Source organism: Phyllostomus hastatus, unplaced genomic scaffold (assembly GCF_019186645.2).
Source record: "Phyllostomus hastatus isolate PE091 unplaced genomic scaffold, TTU_PhHast_1.1 phas_contig_1162, whole genome shotgun sequence".
Taxonomy (NCBI): Eukaryota; Metazoa; Chordata; class Mammalia; order Chiroptera; family Phyllostomidae; genus Phyllostomus; species Phyllostomus hastatus.
The window spans coordinates 3,899,410-3,923,967 of record NW_025333537.1 but is presented as its reverse complement, the minus strand read 5'-3'; the positions used below and the strand labels follow the sequence as shown (position 1 = coordinate 3,923,967).

Below are 24,558 nucleotides of genomic sequence, written 5' to 3'. Positions count from 1 at the left end.
AGTACCTCCTTCCTCAACAACGCTGATAGAGGACGGGAGACTTGCAGTCCGGTGACATTCAACAGAGTGACTGGGACACCAGGCACGGCAGAGAGGCCAGTGAAGGTGCCGCACTGAAAAGGGGGTCCATGTAGAGTCTGCCTATTGAACAAAGAAACCCCCACCGCTGCCCCTCCCCGACACCCTTGCCCTGGCATCCAGGCAGGAGGTCGGAGGATGTCTCTCCAAGGACGTGGCAGTCCAGAACAACAAAACCTACAGGTAAGCACGTACAGGAGTTCTCCAGAGAGACGACGAACACCCCCCCACCCCTGCCCAGGCACCCCAAGATGCCTGCCCATTGACAAGCCCGTCCTCTAGAAGTTTTTCAGTGTCTCACTTTCAAATAGGAAGAGGTAGGCAGAGATCAGCAGACATTTGAGAAATTCTTCTAAATCCAGAGACCTGTGGTTTGCGAAAGAAATGAAGTATAAGGAAAGGAGTAATGTGAGAAGTAGAAGAAAATGTCAAGGATAGATGATTAACACCCTTAGAAAAATAAGAAACGGTGTTGTGTCCACAAACTAAGGATAGGTTGGAAAAAATAACAAAAACAGAGCTCTTGGGAGTTAAAATAGGAGGGTAGATTTTTAAAAAATAGCAGAAGGATTAGAAGTTAAAGTTGAGGGACCCTCAAGGAAGTAATACAAAAATCAAAAAGATGGAAAATAGCCCTGGTTGGTGTGGCTCAGTGGGTTGAGTGCAGGACTGCAAACCAAAGGGCCACTGGTTCGATTCCCAGTCAGGACCTCAGTTGCAGGCCAGGTCCCCTGTGGGAGGTGCTCAAGAGGCAACCACACATTGAAGTTTCCCTCTCTTTCTCCCTCCCTTCCCCTCTCTAAAAATAAATAAATAAACCCTTTAAAAAACATGGAAAATATAAAAGCAACTGAAATGTCCATTGACGGATGAATGGAAAAATAAAGTGTGGTATATACATACAATGGAATAATATTTGTCTTTAAAAGAAAATTCTGACACATGCTACAATGTAGATGAACCTTGAAGACATTATGCCAAGTGGAATAAGCCAGTCACAAAAGGAAAAATATTGTATGACTCCACTTATATGAGGTACCCAGGGCAGTGAAATTCCCAGAGACAGAAATAGAATGGGGGCCACCAGGGGCTGGAGAGAGGGGGAGTGGGGAGCTAGTGTTTAATGGGTGTGGCCTCAGTTTGGGAAGATGGGAAATCTGGCTCTGGAGGTGGATGGTGGTGTTGGTGCCCCAGCACCGTGCATGTGCTGAATGCCACTGAGCTGTGGTAGAAATGGTTAAAATGATACATTTTATGTTATGTACATTTTGTCACAATAAAAAAGTAGAGGAGGCAAATATTCCCCCCAAAGATAGAAACAGTCAAGAAAATATAAGAAAATTTAAGAATAATTCCAAGAAATCCAACATCTAATAAGAAAACTAAAAAATAAATTTAAAGAGAGGAAATTATCAAATAGATAATTTAGGGAAAATTTCCAGAACTGAACATGTGTGTTTCCCAATTAAAATGGTCCCACAATACCCAGTTAAATGAATGAAATGAGATGTACATCATAGCACATCATGGTGAAATTTCAGATATTTAGGATAAAATTTCTCTCTAAACCTACAAACTTTCTGGGAGAAAGATGCCACAGACGGATTCATAATGGCTTTGGAATTCTCATTAGTTATGGTGAAAACTACACAGTAGTGAATGAATGACTTAAAAATCCTGAAGAAAAATTATTACCAACTTTGATTTTAAACCCATCCAAACAAAACATAAAATTACCTGCCACACACCTTTTCTCAGAAAGCTATGGGAGGATGTGCTCCCCCAAGATGAGGGAGTAAATCAAGAAAGACAAAGACAGAGTATCTGGAAAAAGTAATCCAACACGGAAAAGAGATAAAGAGAAATCCTCCTCAACACAAGGTGGTGGGCCTCATCAGCCCACAGAAAATGCATCTGATCATGGGTAGTTGGTCTAAAACCACTGTCAAAATCCACTACAAGGTTGTGGGCTGGCACAGTTAGCCACAGCCCTGTCTGAGCCTGGCCACACCTGCTCCAGAACACAAGGTCTGTGGTCAAAAAGAAAATAAATATCCAGCGGATGGAAGACAGGCCAAACTGGGTGTTCTCCCACCTGACCCAGGTGCTCATCCATCACAGCTGTATGTCTCCAGTAGACTTCAATTACATTTCAAGGGGAGATTTTTTTTCCCTAGTGGACAGGGCAGAACTTGGAAATAGCAGGTTTTGGTCCAGGCAGCTGACCCAGGAGGCTTAACACCATTCACAAGTTGGAGCTCTGAATATTGCCACCCATCGGTCTCAGTGTGGCTTCTCTCAGCCCTCTCCAGCTCTTTCCACACGATTGTGAGCTAAGAAATGGGCTATTGGAATCATGGATCCCTATGACATTTCTTATGAGTGCCTGGCCTTGAAGCTCTGAAGAGCAATAAGATGGCCCCAGATGATAGAGACATCACCTGAAGTGTGTCATTGTTGGTATCTGTTCTAGATGCCCACAGCTTTTACAGATGGGCACGTTGCCCAAGCAGCCTTTGCCATGTTGACCCCTTTAAAATCTGTCCCCACTGTGTCACAGAGGGTGGCCATGGCATTTGGTGTTTGGGAATCTAGAATTTAAACTGTCATTGGAGACTTTCAGTCCTAGATTGTTGGAGGTACAACCTACGTCTATTTCAGGATGTTAATCTGTGTGTTCCTGTAAGAGAAAATACATTGTAAGTGTCACTTTAATTGACTGATAACATGACATCATGGTTTTGTCATAACATAGTGTGGGAGATACGGGTAAAACAAGATTGGCCACCGCTGGATGGCTGTTGAAGCTGGTAATGGGAATATGGGGATTTGTTACATTATTCTATTTTTCATATGTTTGAAAATTTCCATAATAAAAAGGAAAAGAAAGAAAGAAAAAAATCCAGCCAGAACTTTCCTCCCAGTGTCATTAAATGCTGCCCTGGTAACAAAACAGCAGCTATTAAATGAGTTGGCAAAATAGGCCGTGGGTGAGATGGACTTTGTAATTAATTAATAAGCAAACTGTTTCTGGCTTACAACGTGTGAATTTTAATGATGTCTTCAGAAAACCATGAAGGGGAGCCAGCCAGGTAGGATGACTCACATCCCACAGCACTGCTCCTCAAAATTTAACCACCTGAGGATCTTTTAAAATGGCAGATTTCACTCCTCTTTCAAAGCTCAACTGGAAAATCACCTCCTCCATAAAGCCTTCCTTGATTGCCCTCTTTCCCATACCCTAGATTGTACCCCACTAAACTCTACATAGATTTTTCTTGGAGCTCTTTTAGATCCTTCCATTGTTAGCCTCAGTGCCTAGCCCAATGCCAGGTACATGGCCCATATTGTAACAAACATCCGATGGATGAAAGAATGAATGGCTACAGAGGTCGAAGTTCGCTCCTACTTTTATCTCTGAGGATTCCCCTCCTTCCCCACCTACGTTCTGCATTTCTGCTAAAACTTTTTTGGAAAACATCCAACAGACCCAGGCTCATTCCCAGGACACTGAGAGGCTGAGCGAGGCTTAGCTCCCAAGGGCAGTATCCCTGGCTGGTCTGGACTCACCGACACCCTCACGCCGCAGACCACAGTGTCCACACTTGGCAGCGGGTTCTGTTCTCCACTAGTCAGTGCAGGGCATGACACTCTCCGATTCAAAGCCTTTTCAAAACCGGGCTTCTCAGACAGGCTTCTCAGACAACCATTACTGCCTGGTGTTGACAAGTTTTACCAAAAAGTGGGCAGAGAACAGGGAGGTGAAACTGAGATGTCAGCCCTGGCTGGTGTGGCTCAGTGGACTGAGTACTGGCCCGTGAACCAAAGGGTCACCGGTTCCATTCCCAGTCAGGGCACATGCCTGAGTTGCGGGCCAGGTCCCCAGTAGGGGGCATACAACCACACATTGATGTTTCTCTCCCTCTCTTTCTCCTTCCCTTCCCCCCTCTAAAAATAAATAAAATCTCTTAAAAAATAAAGAAATTGAGACGTTAAATGCTAAGTAAAAGCACACTGTGTGCTTTCCTTTGGGGCTTGTTGAAGCCTCTGGCCCACCACAGTGCCCCGTGGCTCGTCACGGAACAGGAAAGCAGGTGCCTTCATGAAGCGCGCTGCCCATGCCCAGGATCCTTCGGGCCTGGGACAAACACGCCAGAGAGCGCACTTTGGGGAACACTGTTCTCACTGACTCGTTGGTTCCCACATTGAATGAGCTGCATCCTGTTGACACAGGGATATTGCAGGGAGTTCCGTCCTGACAGTCTTGCCTTGTAGGCCCATGTCTCCCCTTTCCTCCCACATCATGGGTCTGTCAGGAGTCCCTCTCTAGCCAGATTTTACTGTTCTTCCTCCCTCATTCCCTGTATCTATAGATGAAATCCAAGGATTTGTTTTCATGTTTCCTGTACCCTTTATATCATCTCTCCCATCCCCCAAGTGAAGGAGATCTGTATTTAACTCTCTCTCCTGATAACTTCATTTGTTCTTTATTCAGGACAATTCTGGTAGTGCCACATTGCCATTATTATTATTATTATTATTATTATTATTATTATTACCACATTTGCCTGTATGTCTTTACTTCTCAAAGCATTTTCAGTTTCACTGGTTCCTTGCAAAACGCCAGCAAGCTATGCAAGAAAGCTGTTCTCCCATTTATCCATGAGACAATGAGGCATGAAAAGGTGACACGAGGGGACATAATCAAACATGACAGTCCCCGCCATGGAGTCACAGTCTACCCTGTTGGAGCATTATAATCAGACCACTCTGCCTTGTTTTTGTTTTTTTTTTTTGATAGGGACACGGCTCTGATGCTCTGAAAGCTTTCTCTTTTAATAGACCTGCCCCATCGATATGAGAAGCCTCACATAATACCCTCAATCAAGCCTGGCAGAATTCCTCTCGGGCGTTTTGGCTTTAATGATAGACAGGCAAAAGGACAATTCTTGCTTTGTCCTTGAAGATATTTATGGGAGAAACAGCCCGGAATCCCAGGAAGGGGACAGACAAGCATGAAGGAAGGAAGAAAGGAATGAACAGCGATGAGGGGCAAGTCCATCTTCCTATCTGCAAGCCTGGCCTGTGAACTCCCTGCACTACCTTTAGGCGCAGAAACCCCGGAGCAGGCAAAATCTAAACAAGAAATCCCGAAGTCCCCTGAAAGCTCAGTTGTTAGGACTAAATATTTACTAAGTGCCAATATGCATCCAGCGGTTTTGAGGAAACCTGCTATCTAGGAGTTTGTGAAGTAAGACATATCCATCTAGCTCGAGTCCTTACACCTGGACAAAAGTATCTCAGACGATGTGCAGGCATCGAGGTTGGCCTGCACAGGTGTGTGAGTGTGGGAAAGGGAGAGGCAGACAGAGGGACACACACACACACACACACAGAAAGAGAAAAAGCTCACTGACTTCCCAGTGGCCAGACACGCACATGTTCCATAGATAACGGCATGACGGAGATGAAGACGACTTTGAAAGAGAGAGTAGATGTTTTGAAGAAAAGGCAACATGTTCTAAAATTAGGATTTTAGGATTGACAACTCAGTAGATCAGAGTACTGGCCTATTGATGGTAGCAGATGGAACTTTTAAAATAACAGAAATAAACCTAGGAAACATGCAAGAGCTAAATGAAGACAGATTAGACTTCACTTCTAGTCAGGAATAAGGATTTTTCCAAGAAGGAAGGAAGGGGTTGGTAAATAAGTGAATTCTTCTCCATCTCGAAGGGTGATTCTCGCTCTAAGTCGTGTTCCTATTGGGCTGAAAGGGCCAGCTCTACAGCTAAAGCAGATACTGGTTTATTCTGATGTTTTGTTCTAGACCTGAAAACCTTTCAGGATAGAGAAACTGCAGCTTAGATGCCCCGATTCCCCTCTTTCTCATGGCCACAAAGTAAATACTTGGAAAATGCCAGAAGTTGTATTATTTTGACTACACTTTTACCAGGTTTTTACCTAAGCAGAAACTCACCTCTTCTAATATAAGCCCACTGTTTTTTTTAATTGAAATGTAATTGACATGTAATTTTGTGTACGTTTTTAAGGTGTGCAGCGTGTAGATTTGATACAGATACACTGCAATGTGACCGCCACAGTCACATCAGCTACACCTCTACCATGTCACAAAACTATTTCTTGTTTGCGGTGGGAGTGGTCGGCGACCTAGTCCGTGAGGTCTTTGATGTTGAGAAGTTTGAGGTTTACAACACAGAACTGTTGACTGGAATCGCTGTGCTGCGCATGAGTTCTCCAGGACTTCCCGATCTGCTCTTTGAAGCTTGTACCCTTGAAACAGCATCTCCCCAGTTCTTCTGTTCCCCAGCCCCTGGTTGCCAGCACTCTATTCTGTTGTTACAAGTTCGGCTCTTTAGAATCCACATAAGTGGTATCGGACAAAATGTGTCTTCTTCTCATTTATCGTACTTGGCATGATGTCACCAAGGTCCATCCATGTTGCTGCAAACAGCAGGATTCCCCTCTTTCTCACGGCTGAGTCATATTCCACTGTGTGCGTGCGTGTGTGTGTGTGTGTGTGTGTGCATGCACACCACACCTTCTTTATCCAGTGATCCACACTCGCATCCAGACCTTGGCTACTATGAAAATAAACAGGAGGGTGCATCCATCTCTCCAAGATCGGTTTTCATTTCCTTTGGACAGACACCCAGAAGCGGAATTTCTGGATCCCGTGGTAGTTCTATTTTTAATGTTTTGAGGAGCCTCCATGCTGTTTTCCACAGTTAAGCCCCCTTTTTTGTTCTGGCTCAGGCCCAAAGAGGGCCCCTGATGCTCCTGAGATAAGTTCTTCATACTTTCGAAGGGCATGTGGCCCCTAATATTATCCCTTGAGCCATATTATCTCCGTGGTATCCACCAGCAGAAAGAAATGACAGACCCTGGAGAGAAGGTCTCCATCACTTCGAACATCCCCAGAGCCCCCCAAGAAATCTTTTCCACATTTGTGTCGGACGGAGGCAAAGCCCAAGGCCCATTTGGAATGAGAAGGAAAATGGGGGAGGCCGGGAGTGCAGCGAGTAGACATTTCTTTGCTTGACCAGAGGCAGAGCAAGCCTGGGTCCCCAGCCTTCTCTTCCACTGATGGCCATCCCTGGCTCCTGCCGCCATTGTACAAAGCTGGCTCTCAAGTTCAAAGAGAAAATCTGGGAGGGGGGATTCGATGAGGGGGGAGAGCTTTAAGCCAACACAAAGAAACCTCACTTGAGTGCACTCGGTCCCTTCACAGAAGGTGCCTCAGTGACTGGGAAACTCTGCCGCCATGTCTCATGGGTAGAAAGCAGGTGTGGGGGCGGGGTTCTCCCACATCCATTCATTCATGCAATAATTTTTGAGCACTTACAATATACCCGACACTGCAGTGATCCCGTAGATAAAGGTGAGCTTTATACAGCTGCCAACTGGGGCGCCCGCTTGCTAAATGGTCCTCAGTTAGAAGCGGCCTATATGCTGGGTCAGCAGATTAACTGCTCTTCTTCCCCTCAAGAATTCTGAGCCATTAAGAAATGAGACACAGGGAACCAACAGGTGAGCTCTTTGGAGAGTGTGGCTTCGGATCTATAGCCAAAGGGATTCATCCCCCCCCACACTGGGCAGACTTACCCACCCCTCCTTGGGCAGCACCGGGCAACCACGGCCTTCGCCAGCTTGTTGCATGAGACTGGCCCCAGCTCTCTGGAAACTTAAGCACGAGTAGGGGGAAGACAGACCATGCAAACAGGGAAATATGAGAGAGGACTAGTGACGCAGGTGGTAGAGAAGAGATTCTACTTTTAAAACTGTGATTGGCAAAAGATGAAGGATGAGAGCAAGCCCACTGTGGGAAGATCTGGTCTGAGCCAGGACATGCAAAGGCCCTGGGGTGGAATAAGCTTGGTGTGTTCCAGGGACACGTGCTACGACCTCTATGTCATCTGCTTAAAATGGACATAACTGCCCCAGGAAGGAATCCCAGAACAGGCCACCAAATAGAAAGCTCGGGCTGCTACCCAGTGGGGGTCACACAAGAGCTCTTAACAGACCATTACTTTTGCCCTGGTCTCAAGCCAACCTGAGACCGAATACTTGGTTTATTTTTACTTTTAGCACGAATACTTGGTTTATTTTTAACATTTAGCACGGATACTTGGTTTATTTTTACTTCAACCCTCATTCCAAACTACAACAATTACTCAACGCTGATGTGGTCACTGAAGAAGCAGGATCTCCTCTTGCCTGGGTCCCGGATTCCCTAGGCAGCGATGACCTGTGGGTTTACCCGGGCTTGGAGTAATAAACAATAGCCCAGGCTTCTCAGGTTCTCGTCCCTCCCTGCTAGGTCAACTCCATGCAAAACCAAATTCCTTTCTGTGTTTCTAGGAGGCACGTCCCTCACGCTCACACAAAAGCCTGATCTGCTATCTGTTAACACCTGCAGGGCCGGCTGCTGCTTTCAGTGGGCCCTGGGGTAACCCAGGCAGTCTCCGAGCCTGGCCACCGCCTGTTGTCAGGCCCCACCCACTTCTCTGGGCTCCACCAATGGCCTCCTGGGGCCCGCAAGGGGCAAAAGCTCTGCCTCTGGGTCTTGCTTCTTGAAAAACCAATACAGAATAGTGTACAACTTAGTAATTTTTAGTATATTCACAAAATTGTATTATCATCACCACTATTTAATCCCAGTAAATTTTCATCACCCCGAAAGAAATCTCACGCTCATTAGCGGTCACTCCCCATCCCCCCGTCCTCCCAGCAACCTCTAATCTACTTTCTGTGTCTATGAATTTACCAGTTCTTGACTTTTCACGTAAGTGGAATAACATGTGATCTTTCGTGTTTCATTTCTTTCACTTAGCATGACATTTTCAAGGTGCATCTGTGTTGTGGCGTGTACCAGTGCTTCATTCCTTTTTAAGGCTGAGTAATGTTGCATTGAATGGAGAGACCATATTTTGCTTTTTCATTCATTTGTTGATGGACATTTAGGTTGATTCCTTTTTTTTCGGCTATTATAAGTAATGCTGCTATTAGCACTCATGTACAAGTGATGGAAATGCATGGGGCTACTCTGGGCCTCTCCTCGGAAGTGTAGATGCCACGAGTAGCCTTACCCAAGGGCACCCCTTCTCCGAGAACCAGAGGAGGGAACGAATTCATAAGAAGACTCATGGGGAGAGAACAGTCCACAGCTGATACTGAGGGAGGTTTTTCATCTGTTCATCAAGCCGAACTCGGTTCCATTCCCAGAATCACTCCATGTCTCCCTGGTGAGCCCCAGATAGAGAGATGGTGGTTTGCAGAGAGGAGGGTCCCATACGAGATGCCACACTGGCGTCAGGTGATGGAGGCTGCGCAGGACTCGCCCACGGCACGCACTGCACCCACACGCCCCTCGGTCAGGTCGGCTGCTCGGTCACAAACAGCTCGAGTGGCCCGGGAACCCTGCCTCTAACCTGTGCTCGTGGGCAGAGACGCACGCAGACACAGCACCGTGGGCTGCTCCTCCCACTTCAGTAGTCGCTGCTGCTGAGAATGTGAAACTCGCTTCCCACCCACACAGCCAGGAGCTGGCAGCGTTTGGGGACAGAGGAAGTTTTTCACTAATTTTTCCTCTGGTTAGAGGAACACTAGCGCATCGCCACGACTAATCTCAAAACTGGGTTTTCCAAGGTAGCACAGTAGACTGATAATCACTTTAGGAAGGTCTGAATCTACACAATTTTAAACTGGACGATGAGCTCAGAATCTGGGGTGCTAAGGTTCGATGCACCAGCTTTGATTATGAAGCTCCTAAAACAAAGGGGACTCAAACTTTGAGTCCCCAAAGATTTTGCTCCATTAGCGACAGTCTGATCATCCTATGATTCTGATAAGCAGCCCAGATGACTCTACTGAACCCCAAGGGTCTCAGGTTTTTGAGGAAGAACAAGACAGGTTGTGACAATTCACAGTAAAAGCTGACACTTATTGAGCACGTGCTTTGTGCTGGGCCAACAGCCACCACTCTGACCACATTAATTCACTGGTTCCCCTGATGTGCAGAAGGTGCTATTACCATTGTCCCCAATTCACAGATGAAGACACTGAGGCTTAGGAAGCTGGATAACTTGCTCTAATTCTCACAGCCAATAAGATGTGGGTTTGAACTCAGATCTCTCCGAGTTCAGAGCCCATGCTCCATTACATTCTTCCTTGGGATAAATGGGGGTGAGCACAGTGACCTTGTAGGATATCAAGGAAAGCTGCCAAAGGTGTTCAGTCCTGAGAAGCTTTAAATAAGTAAGTAAACACCGTGGCAACCCAGGTGCCCACCAATGCAGCCATGGGGAAGGACATGTGGTACAGGCACACGACGAAGTGCCGTTCCGCCTTTGAAAGGAAGGAAATTCGGACACTCGCTACAGCGCGGGCAAACCTGGGGCACGTGATGCTACATGAAATAAGCCAGGCACAAAAGACAAGCACTGCCTGCTCCACTTACGTGAGGACCCAGAGTCGTCTGTTGCACAGGGGCACTGCCAGGGAACAATGGTGACTGCCAGGGACTTGGGGAGGGCAGGCCGGGGAGTCAGAGCTCAGCAGGTACAGAGTGTTAGTTTGAGGTGATGGGTGACTGTGATGGCTGCACAGCAAGGTGAACATACTTAACGCTGCTGCCCTGTACGCTCAGAAAGAGTTAAAATGGTGCATTTTATGTCATGTGCATTTAAAAAAACAACCTGATGTCTGGTCCCCACACCAGTTAAAGCAGAGTCTTTCCAGGACAGGGCCCAGAGACCTGTGTTAAAATAATAAGAAGAACAATAACAACAGTAACAACAATGGCCAGGCATTTGGAATGAGCTCCCGGGGCTGAGGAGTCGGGATTCAGCCCTGGGAAACGGGAGCCCACCATCCCGGCAAGTCCCTCACGTCACTGCGGGTTCCGGCTCGCCCATCCCCACGAGAGCGCCGAAATCAAATCCTCTCCGTTGCCGAGTCCCCTGGCCTATTGCTGACAAAGGTGGCCTGGGTCCAAGAATTAATGGAAAGTTCTGGAAGCAGAAAGCTCTGTGGTACACTGGGTGTTTCTCTGGCTCGTAATTGACTGCATATGCCCAGCCCCCACTCAACAGTGCAGGAAAGGGGAGTGATTGCTACTCAAGGGCTGTGATTTCAGGATGAAGATGACAGGTTCCCACTGAGGTCTACAGGGCATGGCACTGAGGGAGTTGAGTCCTTCCGCCCTTCCCTCGTGAATGTGCATGTCCAGTCTTTGGGCTGCAGCCCAGCTTTGGGGGCATTCTCCGCAGTGGGGGTCATTATAAGAGAGAAGAATGGCATCTGGCATTCTCTGGGCACCTCCCCTTTGCCTGGCACTGGGCTCGATTCCGGGGCGGGGGGGCCCAAGATGCCCTGAACAAACTCACAGTCCATAGCGAAACAGACATATTCATTCAGCCCGTGTTTCTCGAGCTCCTACAATGGACCAGACACTATTTGAAGTACTATCAACAAGAGCAATATTTAAAATATTTACAGGTTTGGCTGGGGCTCAGAATCAGAAAGGATGCTCTGCTGGGCCCAGTGGTAACCCTTAAGTGGCTGGACCGCAGAGAGGTCTGGGGAAATTCAGAGGAGGGGCCACAGTGTCTAGGACATTGTGAGGGATGGGGGGTGGGGGGTGGGTGCTATTTACTAGGCAGTACACAATATTTCAATGTTTTAACATCCAGGAAAGCCATATGAGTAGGTACCAGGTGAATGACAGCTTGACTTGGGCATAGAGGTGAACAGTTCAGCCAAAATCCCTGACCTCAGGGATCTACCTTCCAGTGCAGGAAGAGGAAAACCTTTTGCATCGTGGACCAAATAAATATTTTAGGCCTTACCTAAATAAATGTGGCTGTGTGCCAATAAAACTTTATTTATAAAACAGCAGGCTGAATGTGGCCCATGGGTCATAGTTTGCAAACCCCTGTCCTAGTGGGTGACACAGCATACCTGTTTATCCTTTCATTATACAAACATTTATCACACATCTTGTCCATGACAGATGCTGCTCTGGGCACTGTATTTTACACTCTAATGGGAGAGATGAAATCAGTCATTTTAATAGGCTAGGGTGAATACTAAGATGGAAGTAATCAGAAAATACAGAAGGGGAAGTTAACACAGCCTAGGAGTTCAGGGAAGGCTTCCTGGCGGAGGTGTTGCCCGCTCCAATCAGCCTGAGAAGCACTTGTCTATCCCTGTGGATTGTCTGTCATCGCTCACTCTTCCCTTGTGTCCCCCAGTCTCTGAACAGCTACAACAATGGAGACATTGATGGATCCAGGCGACTTGGGAGGAATGCCAAGTGGGTGGCCATCGCCTCCATCATCATTGGCCTTCTCATCATCGGTATTTCGTGTGCAGTTCACTTCATAAAGAGGTGAGTAGGTCTTTTTGAATCCCTCCCAACGCTAAAGGGCTTTTCTTGAATGCCCACTGGAATCTTTTAGGATAGGTTGGGTCCTTCTCTGGTGGGAGACAATGCCAAACAAAAATGTTTTCGTTTTGGCTTCACTGTGAGTACAGGGGCCACGGAGGTCGGGGAAGGGTCTCTCCTCCACACAGTCACTCAGGGCCCTGTGCTCTCCAAAGCTCCCTCCTACTGCAGCTGCTGTGTGGAAAGGGGGTCGACAACTTTTCCTAGAAAGGGCCAGATAGTAAATGTTTTAGGCCTTGAGGGCCACGTGGTCTGTATCACCACCTCCGTCGCAACTACTTAATTCTGCCATTTTAGCACAAAAGCAGCCACTTACAATATGTGAATAAATGGGCGTGGCTGTGTTCAACAAGATTTTATTTACAAAAACAGGTTGTTGGCCTGCGGACCCCAGTTTTCCAACCTCTGGTCTGGAATCTGAGGCCTCCTCAGGCTAAGACAGGGGAGACAAGACCTGAGAATCACATACAGGTTCTCACTGGCTCAGCCCTGGAGTGACAAATGTCACTTGTGGCTAAAACAAGTCGCAGTTCCACCTGACTGTAAGAAAGTGGGTCCCGGGGGAGATGAATGGGATATTCAGGATTATTGCCGGTTCCACCTTACCGCCTGGTCTGCTTGACTTCCTGCGAGGTTCTGCACTCAGCCAGCCTAACTGTTCCCCAAGGGCAGAAGGGTCACCATGTAGCTTTGGTGTCACCAATGAGCTCTCGCCTCCTAAGGAGATGGATGCTGTTGCTGTTTCCCTCTGGATTTGGACAGATTCATTCTGGTGTCTGGCCAGCTGAGAGGGGCTCCGCCCACTAGAATCAATGACATTTTCCATGAGAGGTCTGACGGGGGTAAGGTCATGTGACGAACAGCCGAGCCTCTGAAACGAGAGGGCCACATCCGTCTCTGTCTCCCGGTGCAACTCCTGGGAAGGCAGATAAGAACTCGGAGAAATCCTCTAGCTTTTCTTCCAGAGCAGCACGGTTACTCCCATCCCATTTCCCACAAGCTGAGGTCAGCCCATTTGGTTTGATTTTTGGAAGGGGTCAATGGGTGAGTGAGGGAAGAAGACGACACCCTTTAGCCTTCCAGATCAGCCAAGCCAACCTCGGTGACCAACAGCATAGTGGACGTCACAGCAGGCCAACTTCCTACGGGACAAGCCAGATCCAGGAGCAATCAGGGGCTGCTGGATGGAGGAGGAAGTGTCACAAAGGAAAGAACAGAGGGCTTGGGCCACAGAGCGGGTGAAAGGACACTAAAGCATCAGAGCAATCTCAAGGCTTCTTGCCTGCAAGATGGCAAATGGATGATGCTGGCCTGTGAAGGAGAAGACAGCTGGGGAGTAGATGTGAACTCACCCGGCTTTGTTCTGTGAGGAAGGCGCAATGTGCTGTGCGTGCGAGAGCCTGGGGCTGCAGAGCGTGGGGTCAGTGGTGCAGGTTCAGCACCCGACTTCCTGGGTGCACGTTCCCCCTCTACCACTGGCTCACTGTGAGACCTTCGGCCATCTGCTTAGGGTCCCTCAACCTCAGTTGTTCCCTCGGCAGAGTGGGAATTATAATAGTGCCCACTTAACAGAGCTATTAGGAAGGCAGGTGAGATGACCTGCAAAATGCGGACAGCTTGGTGTCTACCTGTTCCTTAGGAGGTGCATAAAAGCATGCGAACCATTTATTAATCCTATTACTACTATTGTTATCACCATGACTGAGAGAGGCCCTGAGAATTTCAGATGCCACTAAACAGAGTTCAAGGCTTTGGTCACATGAGCCAGACTCCAAGGATGGTGTTCCAGGGGAACAGGCCAAGGCCTGGCCTGACTCCCGGGGACTTCTGAAAATACATCCTGCCCAGGTCAGTGTTTGAGCTAAGCGGGTCATAATCATAGCGGCTGACCCTGACATAGAACTTATCACATCCCAGGTACTGCTCCAAGCCCTTACATGGCTTGAATTACTCCTCACTGGCTCCTCACAGCACCCCTCTAGGGTATTATCATCCCCATTTCACAGATGAAGGAATTGAGGCTCAGAGAAGTGAAGAAATCAAAGATGTGCCTTATGTCTCACAGTGAAGTAGTGGAAAAGGCGGGGTTTAAACCTGGGGTCTCTGGTTCTGGAAACTGTGTTCACCACGCAGTCCCTAATCCAACAGAAGCCTTCTAGTGTGCTCAAGAGCCGAGGCCAGTAAAGGGCTCTGACCCTGGGACTACCTCCAGAATTGATTTACATGCAGTGGAACGGCGAGGTTTCAACCTGCAAAACAACATGGGATGAGTCAGAGCCAAGGGCGACACAATCAGAAGACCCCCAGAGTTAGGCAGGGAGTGCGCACGAATGAAGCAGCCTGGGTGTGGGACAATCGGGAGTGGGGGGGACCACGGCGAATTAGCACCATTTGAAGGGAGCAGCCACCCCTCGGCTCCGGCTAATTGTTACCACTTAGAATGCAGGCTCCATGGGCCCATGTTTCAAGACATTGGAAAGCTGGGTTTCCATGGTGAGGGGCAAAAACACACAACACCCACATCGGCAGCCTGGAGCTTATCTACATTGCAGTCTCTGGTGGACAGTCTGGCTTTCAAAGATCGCTTTGCCCATTAGACAGCACCAAGAAGCTTTACAAAGGACCAGGGAGTCTTCCTAAATGGGGACTTTCTCCATTCTTCATACAAATAAATTTCTGTCTGGAGACAAGGCACCGAGGTGTGTGTGCTTGTGGCGAAAGTTTTGTTAGTAGCTATAAAATATCAGAGCGGGTCCCCTCTCCAGCCCTCCTTTCCTGAGACTCAGTTCATGGTGGTGATGGCATGGTCTCCAGCACCGGTCTGATCAGGGTTCAAATCCTGGCTCCACCACAACCTCTGTGCCTCAGTCCCCCTATCTACGGAGTGAGGGTAGAATTACTTCCCTATCTGTATGGCCGGTTTCCTTTTGGATCAATTCCTTTCCCTCCATGGAATCAAAGAAGGCAACAATGTCTTCCAGAATTAGAGTCCATGGAGAAGCTCTAATTTGTAAAGACTTTGCGTGTTGGACAGGGAAGCAGCGGAGGAAACACCGAGGGGGGAGAGATTAGAGAATGGAATCGATTCTATCTTCCACTTAGACCAAGAGCAAGGCCAGTTTCTCAGTCATCCTTTGAAATAAAAGTTCCCAGCCGCAGGAGAAATTGATTGGCAAGGCGGAATTACAAGGCAGAGGTCCCCAAACTTGGGGCTGCCTAACTGTTACCTGGAGAGGTTTTGGAGATGCTGACATACATCCAAGCGCCCCTTCCCTGGATCCCCACTTGCTTTGCCAGAAGTGAGGTCCAAGAATCTGCATTTTCCAGCTCCCTACTCCCACCCAGGAATTTAGATACAGGTGGTCAGCGGAACAACAGTCTTTGCCAAACCCTGGCATACTCTCTCCATCCTCAGTGCAAAAGGAAGAAGGCACTAACTGTTGCTAGCCATTAATGGAGTGGTCAGTTTGCATTACATCAGCACACTCATCATCCTAATGTGTTGTGTCTAAGCCTGAGCCAAGGAGGGGAGTCAAGTTCCGGCCTGGAGATGTCCCCGACAGGGAGGCTCTTTTGTAACCGTCTGAAAGGCAGCAAGGACTGGCCTAGCCCAGAGATAAGGCAAAAAGCCTTGAATATGTGAATTCTCTGAGTTTCATTTCAAAAACTGTCTGAAGTAAGCTATTGCCTTTTTAAAAATTGTCAAGTCCTGTCTTTAAAAAAAATTATTCTTTATCCATATCAATGAAACTGTAACCAGTCTCTAGGTCCTTGCCTTTTCTTATTTTCTTTTTTTTTTAAGGTTTTACTTATTTATTTTTAGAGAGAGGGGAAGGGAGGGAGAAAGAGAGGGAGAGAAACGTGGATGTATGGTTGCCTCTCACACACCCCCTAATGGGGACCTGGCTCACAACCCAGGCATGTGCCCTGACTGGGAATCGAACCAGCAACCCCTTGGTTTGCAGGCCTGCACTCAATCCACTGAGCCACACCAGCCAGGGCAGATCCCTGTCTTTTAAAAATGATTTGTTTGTATCCTTATAAAAAAAACCTGTACCCAATCTCTTCTCCCACAAGTGACCAAAATCCCAGGTAGCTTATTTTCCCAGAGCAGGACGGTCTTCACCCAAACTCACAAAACGGTCTCGTTCACCCCGATTTTACAGGACATCTCTGTAGGCCCCGTGGTGCTTGTGGAGCAAAGAAAGGACAGTTTTGTGACATCAATCCAGAAGAGCTGGGCATCACTGAACTAAAGTCCCCGCCTGCTTCTGACAGAACGCTGGGCTGACAGAAGACAGCCAGTGCATTAGAAATGTCTGGTGGTCATTCTTAGGATTCCAACCTTCGTGTCCTGAGTTTCCCAAACGGAGTCAGACAAACCTGAAGTCTCTCAAAGTCAGAAAATCCCCTGCTCTCGGGCTGCCAGAGGAAGTGGAGAAGCGAATCACACGGAGGTGGAACCTGTAAATGCTGCTGCGGAGATCTGGGTACCAGTGCCAATCCCTCACGTCCCCGGCCACAGTCTGCATGCCTTCAGGTCTGACTTTCGGCTGGCGCCTTGGGCGTCCAAGCGAGGTTGGCTTGCTCCAGCCGTGTTTCTCAAAGCCTCGGAGCCACCTGGGACAGACTCGGCCGACGTGCTTGGGGAAATGCAGATTCCTGGGCCCCGATCAAGACCCTGAGTGGCCCTGAAATATACGTTATCATGAACACAACCCCCCAAAATAGTTCTAAGTATTCTAAGGTGGTAGGGCCACTGTTCCAGGGCTTTGCGTTTAATGAAGAGCATTCTTCCCTGTGTGGACACATGCCTCAAAATAGGGCATTTTTACGTTCCTAAGATGCCTGGCGGAAGTTTCCTATGCTCCCTGGGAAGTTTACACACCTCCCGAGTTTCCCCTTCCTTCTCTCCTCGTGGGCAGACTCACGGTCATATATCTGGTGCTCAGTGCAGTGCAGTGGAGCTTCCTTAGCAGCAAAACCAGTTGGCCATGACAAAGCTTGGGGTGTGAAGGAGACAAGGGTTGTCTACCACGGAGATGACCAGTGACATTTCATGGAGCTCCATCTTACTCGGGGGTTAGGTTGTCACGTCAGGGCACTCGGTGAGCTTCAGGTAAAATCGAAATTGATCTTGGAAGCATCCACGGGAGGGTACCCTGTTCGTGCCTCACACACCAAACCTCGATCACCCCATTCATGTTTCCTCCGGTGGTGGAGGGGGTGCCGTTCCTTGGCGTGAGTCCGGAACCACAGTCCGAGCTCACAGAGAAGGAACAGGGGTCACCTGCCCCCTGCTCATGAGCACGGAGCCAGGCAGGGCCAGAATCTCCAGCTGCATCTAAACAGCGGCTTTGTTTCCTTCTGGAGCCACGTGAACAGCTGATTTGCCATAAGTTAAACCCATGTCATGCAACCCCACTGAACTTTCATCTGTGTTGGTCTCGCAGCACCTAACGAACCAGGCACGCCCCCCTGCTGTGTCTTAAAAACACTTGTCATTTTTAGAAATAAGAGCCTTCTTGGGCCAAGGTTTCCATTAAGGAAGAACTTGACTTCTGAACAAGGTTAAGGGTCCCAGCACCGCCTCCACCAACAGGCACAGAATTAGCAGATATGAGCCCGCTCTGCACTGGTTAAGCTTCTATCTCACAAACCGACTGGAATGAGTCCTCTCTTCATTGCATTAGGATTGGAAGTAAGCATGTATGTCAAGGTGGACAAGAAGTTGGCCTTTTTACAAAACCACAAAAGCCAATTCATCTTTTCCACTGGAGTAAGGCCTTCCGTGAATTATTTTGCACAGATGTGTCTTCAGAGAATGTCTGTGATTCTGTGCTGGAAAATGGGGCATAGTAACTATTTCCAGAAGGTCAGGAGGCCTTTCTTTGTTGGTCTAGATAAACTGAGGTACAGACAAGTCACACTGAATCATCGCCAACAAAGGAAGGATTTTTGCTTTGAAAAGAATGTGAGCTGGTGGACGTGGACAAAGAAATCCGAATAAACATGAAAAAAGATGTTTGACCTCACTGGTAACCAGGGAAACACAAACTAAAGTCACAATGAAATGATGTGCTTCCTTTGTCTGCCAGATTGAAACCATTTAAAAGATGGTTGATATCAAGGTTGATGAGAGTGTGAAGAACTGGATACTGTGGGTGGAGGAGTAAATTGGGACAGACTTTGGACCTCGATTCTGATGTATCCATTAAATGCTAAAATCCCTGTGCCCTCCAGCCCAGCAAGTCTACTTCTTAGTAACCACCCTAGACACAGGTGCACAAAAAGGCACGTAAAACAGTCATTATTTTCCCTGAGCTGCACATCAGAATGGCCTGGGGAGCTTTAAAAAACACCAATGCCCCTAGCCCACCCTGGACCAGTCAAATTAGGATCCCCAGTGACAGGGCTCTCTGATGATTCCCACGTGCAGCCAGGGTGAGAACCACAGGTGTGCAACGATGTTCATTGCAGCTGTGTTTGAAACAGTGAAAACCTTGAAACGACCTAAATGTCCATCAGTGGGAAAATGGTTTAATACACGGTGGTTTACTTGCAGGATGGATTACACACTGTCATTCAAACGTGGAAATCTCTTCCTCACTTGATAAGGCCACACGTGGTCTCTTTCCCAGCACTCTCCCCTCGCTCCTCCGCTTCAGCAACAATGAATTGCCCTCTCTTCCTTGAGCGACACAGATAGGCTCCTGCCACAGGGCCTTTGCCCTTGCTGGCTCCTCTGCCTAGGATTTGTTTCCTCCCGAAATCCACATGGCTCGTTCCCGTCTCTGCTCCGGGTGCCTGCTCCTATGTTACCTGAGCAGAGCAGGTACCCCGGACCAGCCTTCCTAAAACAGCACCCACTGCCCATTCTCCTTCCCTCTGTCCCCTTCACCAACCTCACTTTTCTTCCTAGTACCACCCCCTCAGAAATTACATGTATATATTATATATTTAATATACTATTCCATCTATATTTACATGTATTATAAATTTATAAATTATTATATAAATTTATATATAACGTACAATTATACATTATATATAGTTATGTAATGCATAATCCTATGTAATTTATATGTAACCACATGTATTTATATATAATCACATATACTTTTATGGTCTGTCTCCTCCTACTGGAGTGAAAACTCTGGGAACATTCTCATTTCTGCCATTGCCCATAGTAACAGAACATAACACTTCAGGGTGCTTCCTTCGAAGCTGGACTATTGGGGTTTACATCCAGATTCCGCCTCTAAGTAGCTGTGTGCCCTTTTAACCAGCCTGTGCCTCAGTCCTCTCATCTATAAAATCGGGATAAAACAGTACCTATCGCATAGGGCCGTGAAGGTTAAACTGTTTAACCAGCACATGGGCCTCACTATGTAACCGTCGCGTGGTGGCATTATCACCGATTGAGAGCAGCACCTGGCATGTGAACACTTATTAGATAAATGAGTAAGTTACACACAAAGACACACAGAAATAGCGTGATCCCATTCATGTAAATACACCCACAAGATGAATTTCTAAGTGCATATTTATAGATTTAAATGCAGAGGGAAAAATGCCTGGAAAAGGTGCACCAAACGCTAACAGTGCTTCTAGCCCTGAAGGAGGAGGAGATTCAGAAATGCTCACAAGGCATTTTGTTGCATCTGTATCACTTAGTAGTTTTTTGCATGAGCCACATGTAGAATAAAACCCATTTCCAAACGCAATCTGTTTCTCCGAAGTGCTCGGGCTCCGAAGGGTGCAGTTCCGCTTGCCCACGTCAGCATTTAGATCATCAGAGTAATCGCTGGGGGAAAAGGAAGCCCTGGGTGAGGAGCCTGGGCCCGCCATCCTTCTCTCTCTCACTCTGTCTGTTTGCACCGCACAGCACCGCCTGAGCAGCCGGCAGGTGGCCGAGCACGGAGGCCGGACCTCATCCATGCACACCCCAAAGGAGTTGCTGAGGAACGGAGCCCTGCCTTCCGACTGTGAGATCTTCTCCTCCGGGACTCTCCAGAGGCAGGTCCCTGGCAACTGAACTTTAAAAAGAGAGTCCGACAGGCTGGAAAACCAAGCAGCGCAGCCAGGTCAGCTGGAGTCATGGATTTTTTTTTTTTAAGAAAAAAAATCGAGTCTCACTGTTTTGGTTTAGCAAAAGCCACCATGTCCATCCCTCTCCTCTGGAAAGGAGCCTCAGGAAATCTCATTACTTTTGGGGTGGGGGGTGTTCCAGACTTGGGGGGGGAGAAGTTTCTAGGAAGAGCAACAGATGATGGCAAGACATTTGCAATGTCAAGGACAAACATTTGCAGCACGTTTCCAGTTGTCTAATAGAGCTGAATTTGTGCGTTTTTTCCCTTTTATTTTTACGTGTTGTAGCTTCCCTCAAGCTTCAGCAGCTCCTCCCTCATCACAGACACAAACCCAGGCACCTGCTGGCCTTTTCTGCCTTGCCCCCACTTTTCCTGAAGGCCCCCCTCCCTTGCATGCAGCCGCCATGGTCGAGTAGACCTCAGCCTCACTCTCCACTCCAAGAGACTCTGAGAACGTACTCAGTGGTCAGTTCTAGGTACACGAGCACCTTCCCCATCCCAGTCTTGGGAGTAAACTGGCTGTGTTTCTGGAATGTGCTTCTTGCAAACTCCCTCTCTCTCTTTCTAGCAAATCTCAGGCAAGATCTTTGATTTTCCTGGATGCCGCCTGGCAATGCCACCCTTTGTATTTCTTTTCTGTCAAACGTCAACCCTTTCGGAGGAAGGGACTGTCCCTGTTTAGTGATCGCCCTGCCTGCCAGACTCGCTCACGCAGTGTTTCACGGGGTGCCAGGCCCACAAGGTGCCTGGAGGTCCACAAGGTGATTTTTATGTCGTTTGTGACACGTTCAATGCCACGGAATGGCGAAGAACATTTCCCCTTTTTCATTCTTTCTCAGCCCCGATGACAGGAAGGAGAGTCTCCGTGTAGTGCCCGTGGTTCCTTGACCCCTTCCCAGCTCGTTGGCTCTTTTCCTGTCTCAATAAAGAAAACACGAGCAGGCCTCAGGTTCAAAGGCTCCTGTCTGGACAGAATTTAATACATCGTTTTGTTGTTACTGTATTTCTCTATTAATCATCTTCCATGTATGGTTTCTTCTTAGGATGTGCTATATCATTTCAGTTCAAATCAGTTGACTTAAGAAAAAGTAAGTGGACTCTTTAAAACAATATCAAGTGATTAAACACAACAGGTGATATGTGTACATATGGCAAAAGTAAGTTCAAGCACTAATATTAGAAATACAGTGAATGACGGACTTCCCTGAGGCAGCTTATTCTAAGGGGATGCACGTGGGTTTGAGAGTCAAAATGCTGACTGTGCACATTGATGACAGGCCGGTGTCTCAGCCTCTGCGTGAAGTTTCTCCATCTGGAAAACAAGGGGAGCAACACCGACCCGCTTGCCTGGATGCTGTTATGAGAGTTAATGACCGTCATAGATGTGAACGCCCCTGGAGGGAAGTCCCCGGTACCACACAAACACACACAGCACTCTTCTTAGATTACTTTGAATCTCAGGCATTGTTAAAAATCCTGGACCCTTGCGAAAAATAAACGTTGACGGAGAGCAGATGCCACCCGTCACTTCACCCAGGAGTCCGTCGGGAGCCGGCAGGGGGGCGGGGACACGCTGCGTCAGGGCCGTGAATTCTCAGCATGGGGAGGTCCTGGTGCCTTTCAGGCGTCCTGCAGCCTCGTTTCTGTTTCCGAGGTCTCGGCTTCCGTGTGTGTCTGGCTCCCTGTTCTTTTACCCAAATCAAATACAAAGTGTCGCCGAGCGGCAGAATAAAAATGGTTTTAAGGAAGCCTGTTTACTATAGTGTGCAAACTGTGTTTTCTTGGGGGAGGAAGCTTCTAGAGATTTTCGGAACCAAAGTGGGCTCGTGGATGCCAGCTGAAGCCAGGGGTTGGAGCTAGAGAGGTATCGACGTGGAACTCACTCACTGCCGGAAATGCCCTTCTCGGAGGCAGTGAAAATGCAGACCCCACTCAAGTCACTCAGTGAGATCACGGCAATTGAGCGGGGGTCTGGTGTTTGCTGGGCCCCAGGCCTGGCAAAGAGCTTTCATACTGACACAGCGTGGGGAGGGGGGATAGGCCTCCCTAGGGCCTCTGCAGGGCTGAGATGGCCCCAGCCCCACCCCAAAAGCACAAAAAGGATTGACCAAGTGCATCAGCCAGGAGACCCTTTCAGCAGTCAATGACAAGAAGAAGTGGTTAGAGCAAGAAAGTAGAGTTTACTGGCTCATACCACTGAAAATTCTGGGGAAAACTTCAGGTGTGGCTGGATCTTGGTGCTCAGCCATTATTAAGAATGTCACGTTATCTGTTTCTAAGCATCAACTTCCTGAGTTCATTTTGGTTTCATAGGGGCTGATGGCTACCAGCTGCTTCCAGCTTCATCCTCCCAGCTCAGCTATGCATGTAAAAATGTCTCTTCCCTAATATCCAGTAGCTACAGGGAAAAAAGGGTTCAGTTCGAAATAATGAAATAATGCACAATTGATTCTGAACTGGAACCAGCCTATCAGAGTGGACACCAGCCATTAAGGAGCAGGTGTGGGCACTCTTCCCATGCAAACTGCTACAGTGGCAGGGGCAAGGCGGGTGGGGAGTAGTGCCCTCTCTAGCCAGTGGAGCACAGGGTAAGGTCAGCTCCACCCAAATTTATGGATTGAGGGTGTGGGAAGGGTGGTTTCCCAAAGGAAAAACCAAAGTGCTTTTACCAGAAGAAGGAGGGACGGATGCTGAGCAGAACCACTGTCTGTATTAAGCTTGCTGCTTCTTCCTAGACCTGCCACAGCACGACAAGAGCAACCTAATAGCTTTTCGAACAATTTCCCCATTCTGTTGCCACCCTTGCCCGTTTCCCCATTCGATCATTATTTGCAGAGCACCTGTTCAGCCACAGAAACTGGGCGACACTTTGGAGAGGACAAAGAAAGACCCCTGGGAAGGGTTTTCTGTCTCGCAGGGGGGAATGTACATACACAATTAGAAGGAAACTTGAGAGTGCTAAGACAGAGGCACAGACAGTGTCTTGCAGTCACTTTGCAGGAGGGAGCACTGGCTGATTCCCAGAGTGGAAGCCTCGAGGAGCAAATGGCCCTGTCCCACCTCTCTGCGCGTTGCTAAGGATGATATGGCTACAGCCTGTGAATGGTGCCCTGTCTTTGCCCACAAGTTATGGGCAGAAGCAGATGCAAACATGAAATCGCTGGCCTCAGCTCCTGTATCAGCAAATTATCTTTGGCCTACACCAGGACAGCTGCATTCAGCAAAACAGCATTATGCACGTATCTTGATATGTAACCCTAGACCCAGGCTTCTAAATATAAGACACTGTTTCTGGGCCACTGACTACAAAAAAAAAGAAGAAGAAGAAGAAGAAGAAGAAATTATTCTAAGACAGCATCCGCATTCATCGGTTACTACTAACCCTTCAAAAATACTCATGGATATTGAATATTTGCGACTGGGGAGCTAACCTATTAAAATAGGTCTCTAAACCAAGACATTTTGGATTGAGATTGTGACAAATACAAAGAGAAGCAAAAGGACTACCCAAGCATCACCCATCACCTCTGGAGAAGCCACAAAAAGAAAGAATCCCCTTTCCAATAGAGACCGATTTATCATTTGTTCCAATAGAGATTACTTATCAGGTGGCCAGGAGACAGGACAAAGTCTCCCTTGTGCACACATGCTTTGTGTCATGCACTTGAGCATCTGTCACCTGAGCACCGGATCTGGAGCTCAAGTGCACAGCCAGATCAAATCTGCGACCACGGCGACGGTCCCCTCACCACTTTCATCCTTTTCTGGTGCGAGTGGACCCGAAACACTTCTCGCTCGCATGCCGGCTCACCGAGACGCTCCGGCATTTAGTTTTCCGAAGCCGTCTGCCCTGGCACGGTCACCCAACTGTTGACTGGCCAGGTGGCGTGGAATCCCATGCATGGGGACGGGTTGTGC

At 48.0% G+C, this 24,558-nt stretch overlaps 1 protein-coding gene across 2 annotated transcripts in view; it reads left to right on the top strand.

The window, feature by feature from the left end:
- TMEM233 (transmembrane protein 233) overlaps positions 1-22,790 on the top strand; it is a 28,073-nt gene extending 5,283 nt beyond the window's left edge. The window contains exons 2-3 of one of the 2 annotated variants that reach the window (XM_045841754.1): positions 12,354-12,490; positions 20,436-22,790. In XM_045841754.1, coding sequence (XP_045697710.1) covers positions 12,354-12,490; positions 20,436-20,445 — 147 coding nt within the window. In that variant the 3' untranslated portion in view covers positions 20,446-22,790. Of the gene's footprint in view, positions 1-12,353; positions 12,491-16,713 lie in introns of both variants that reach the window. The other variant, XM_045841748.1, reaches the window with a different exon arrangement.
- The last annotated feature ends 1,768 nt before the right edge of the window (positions 22,791-24,558 follow it).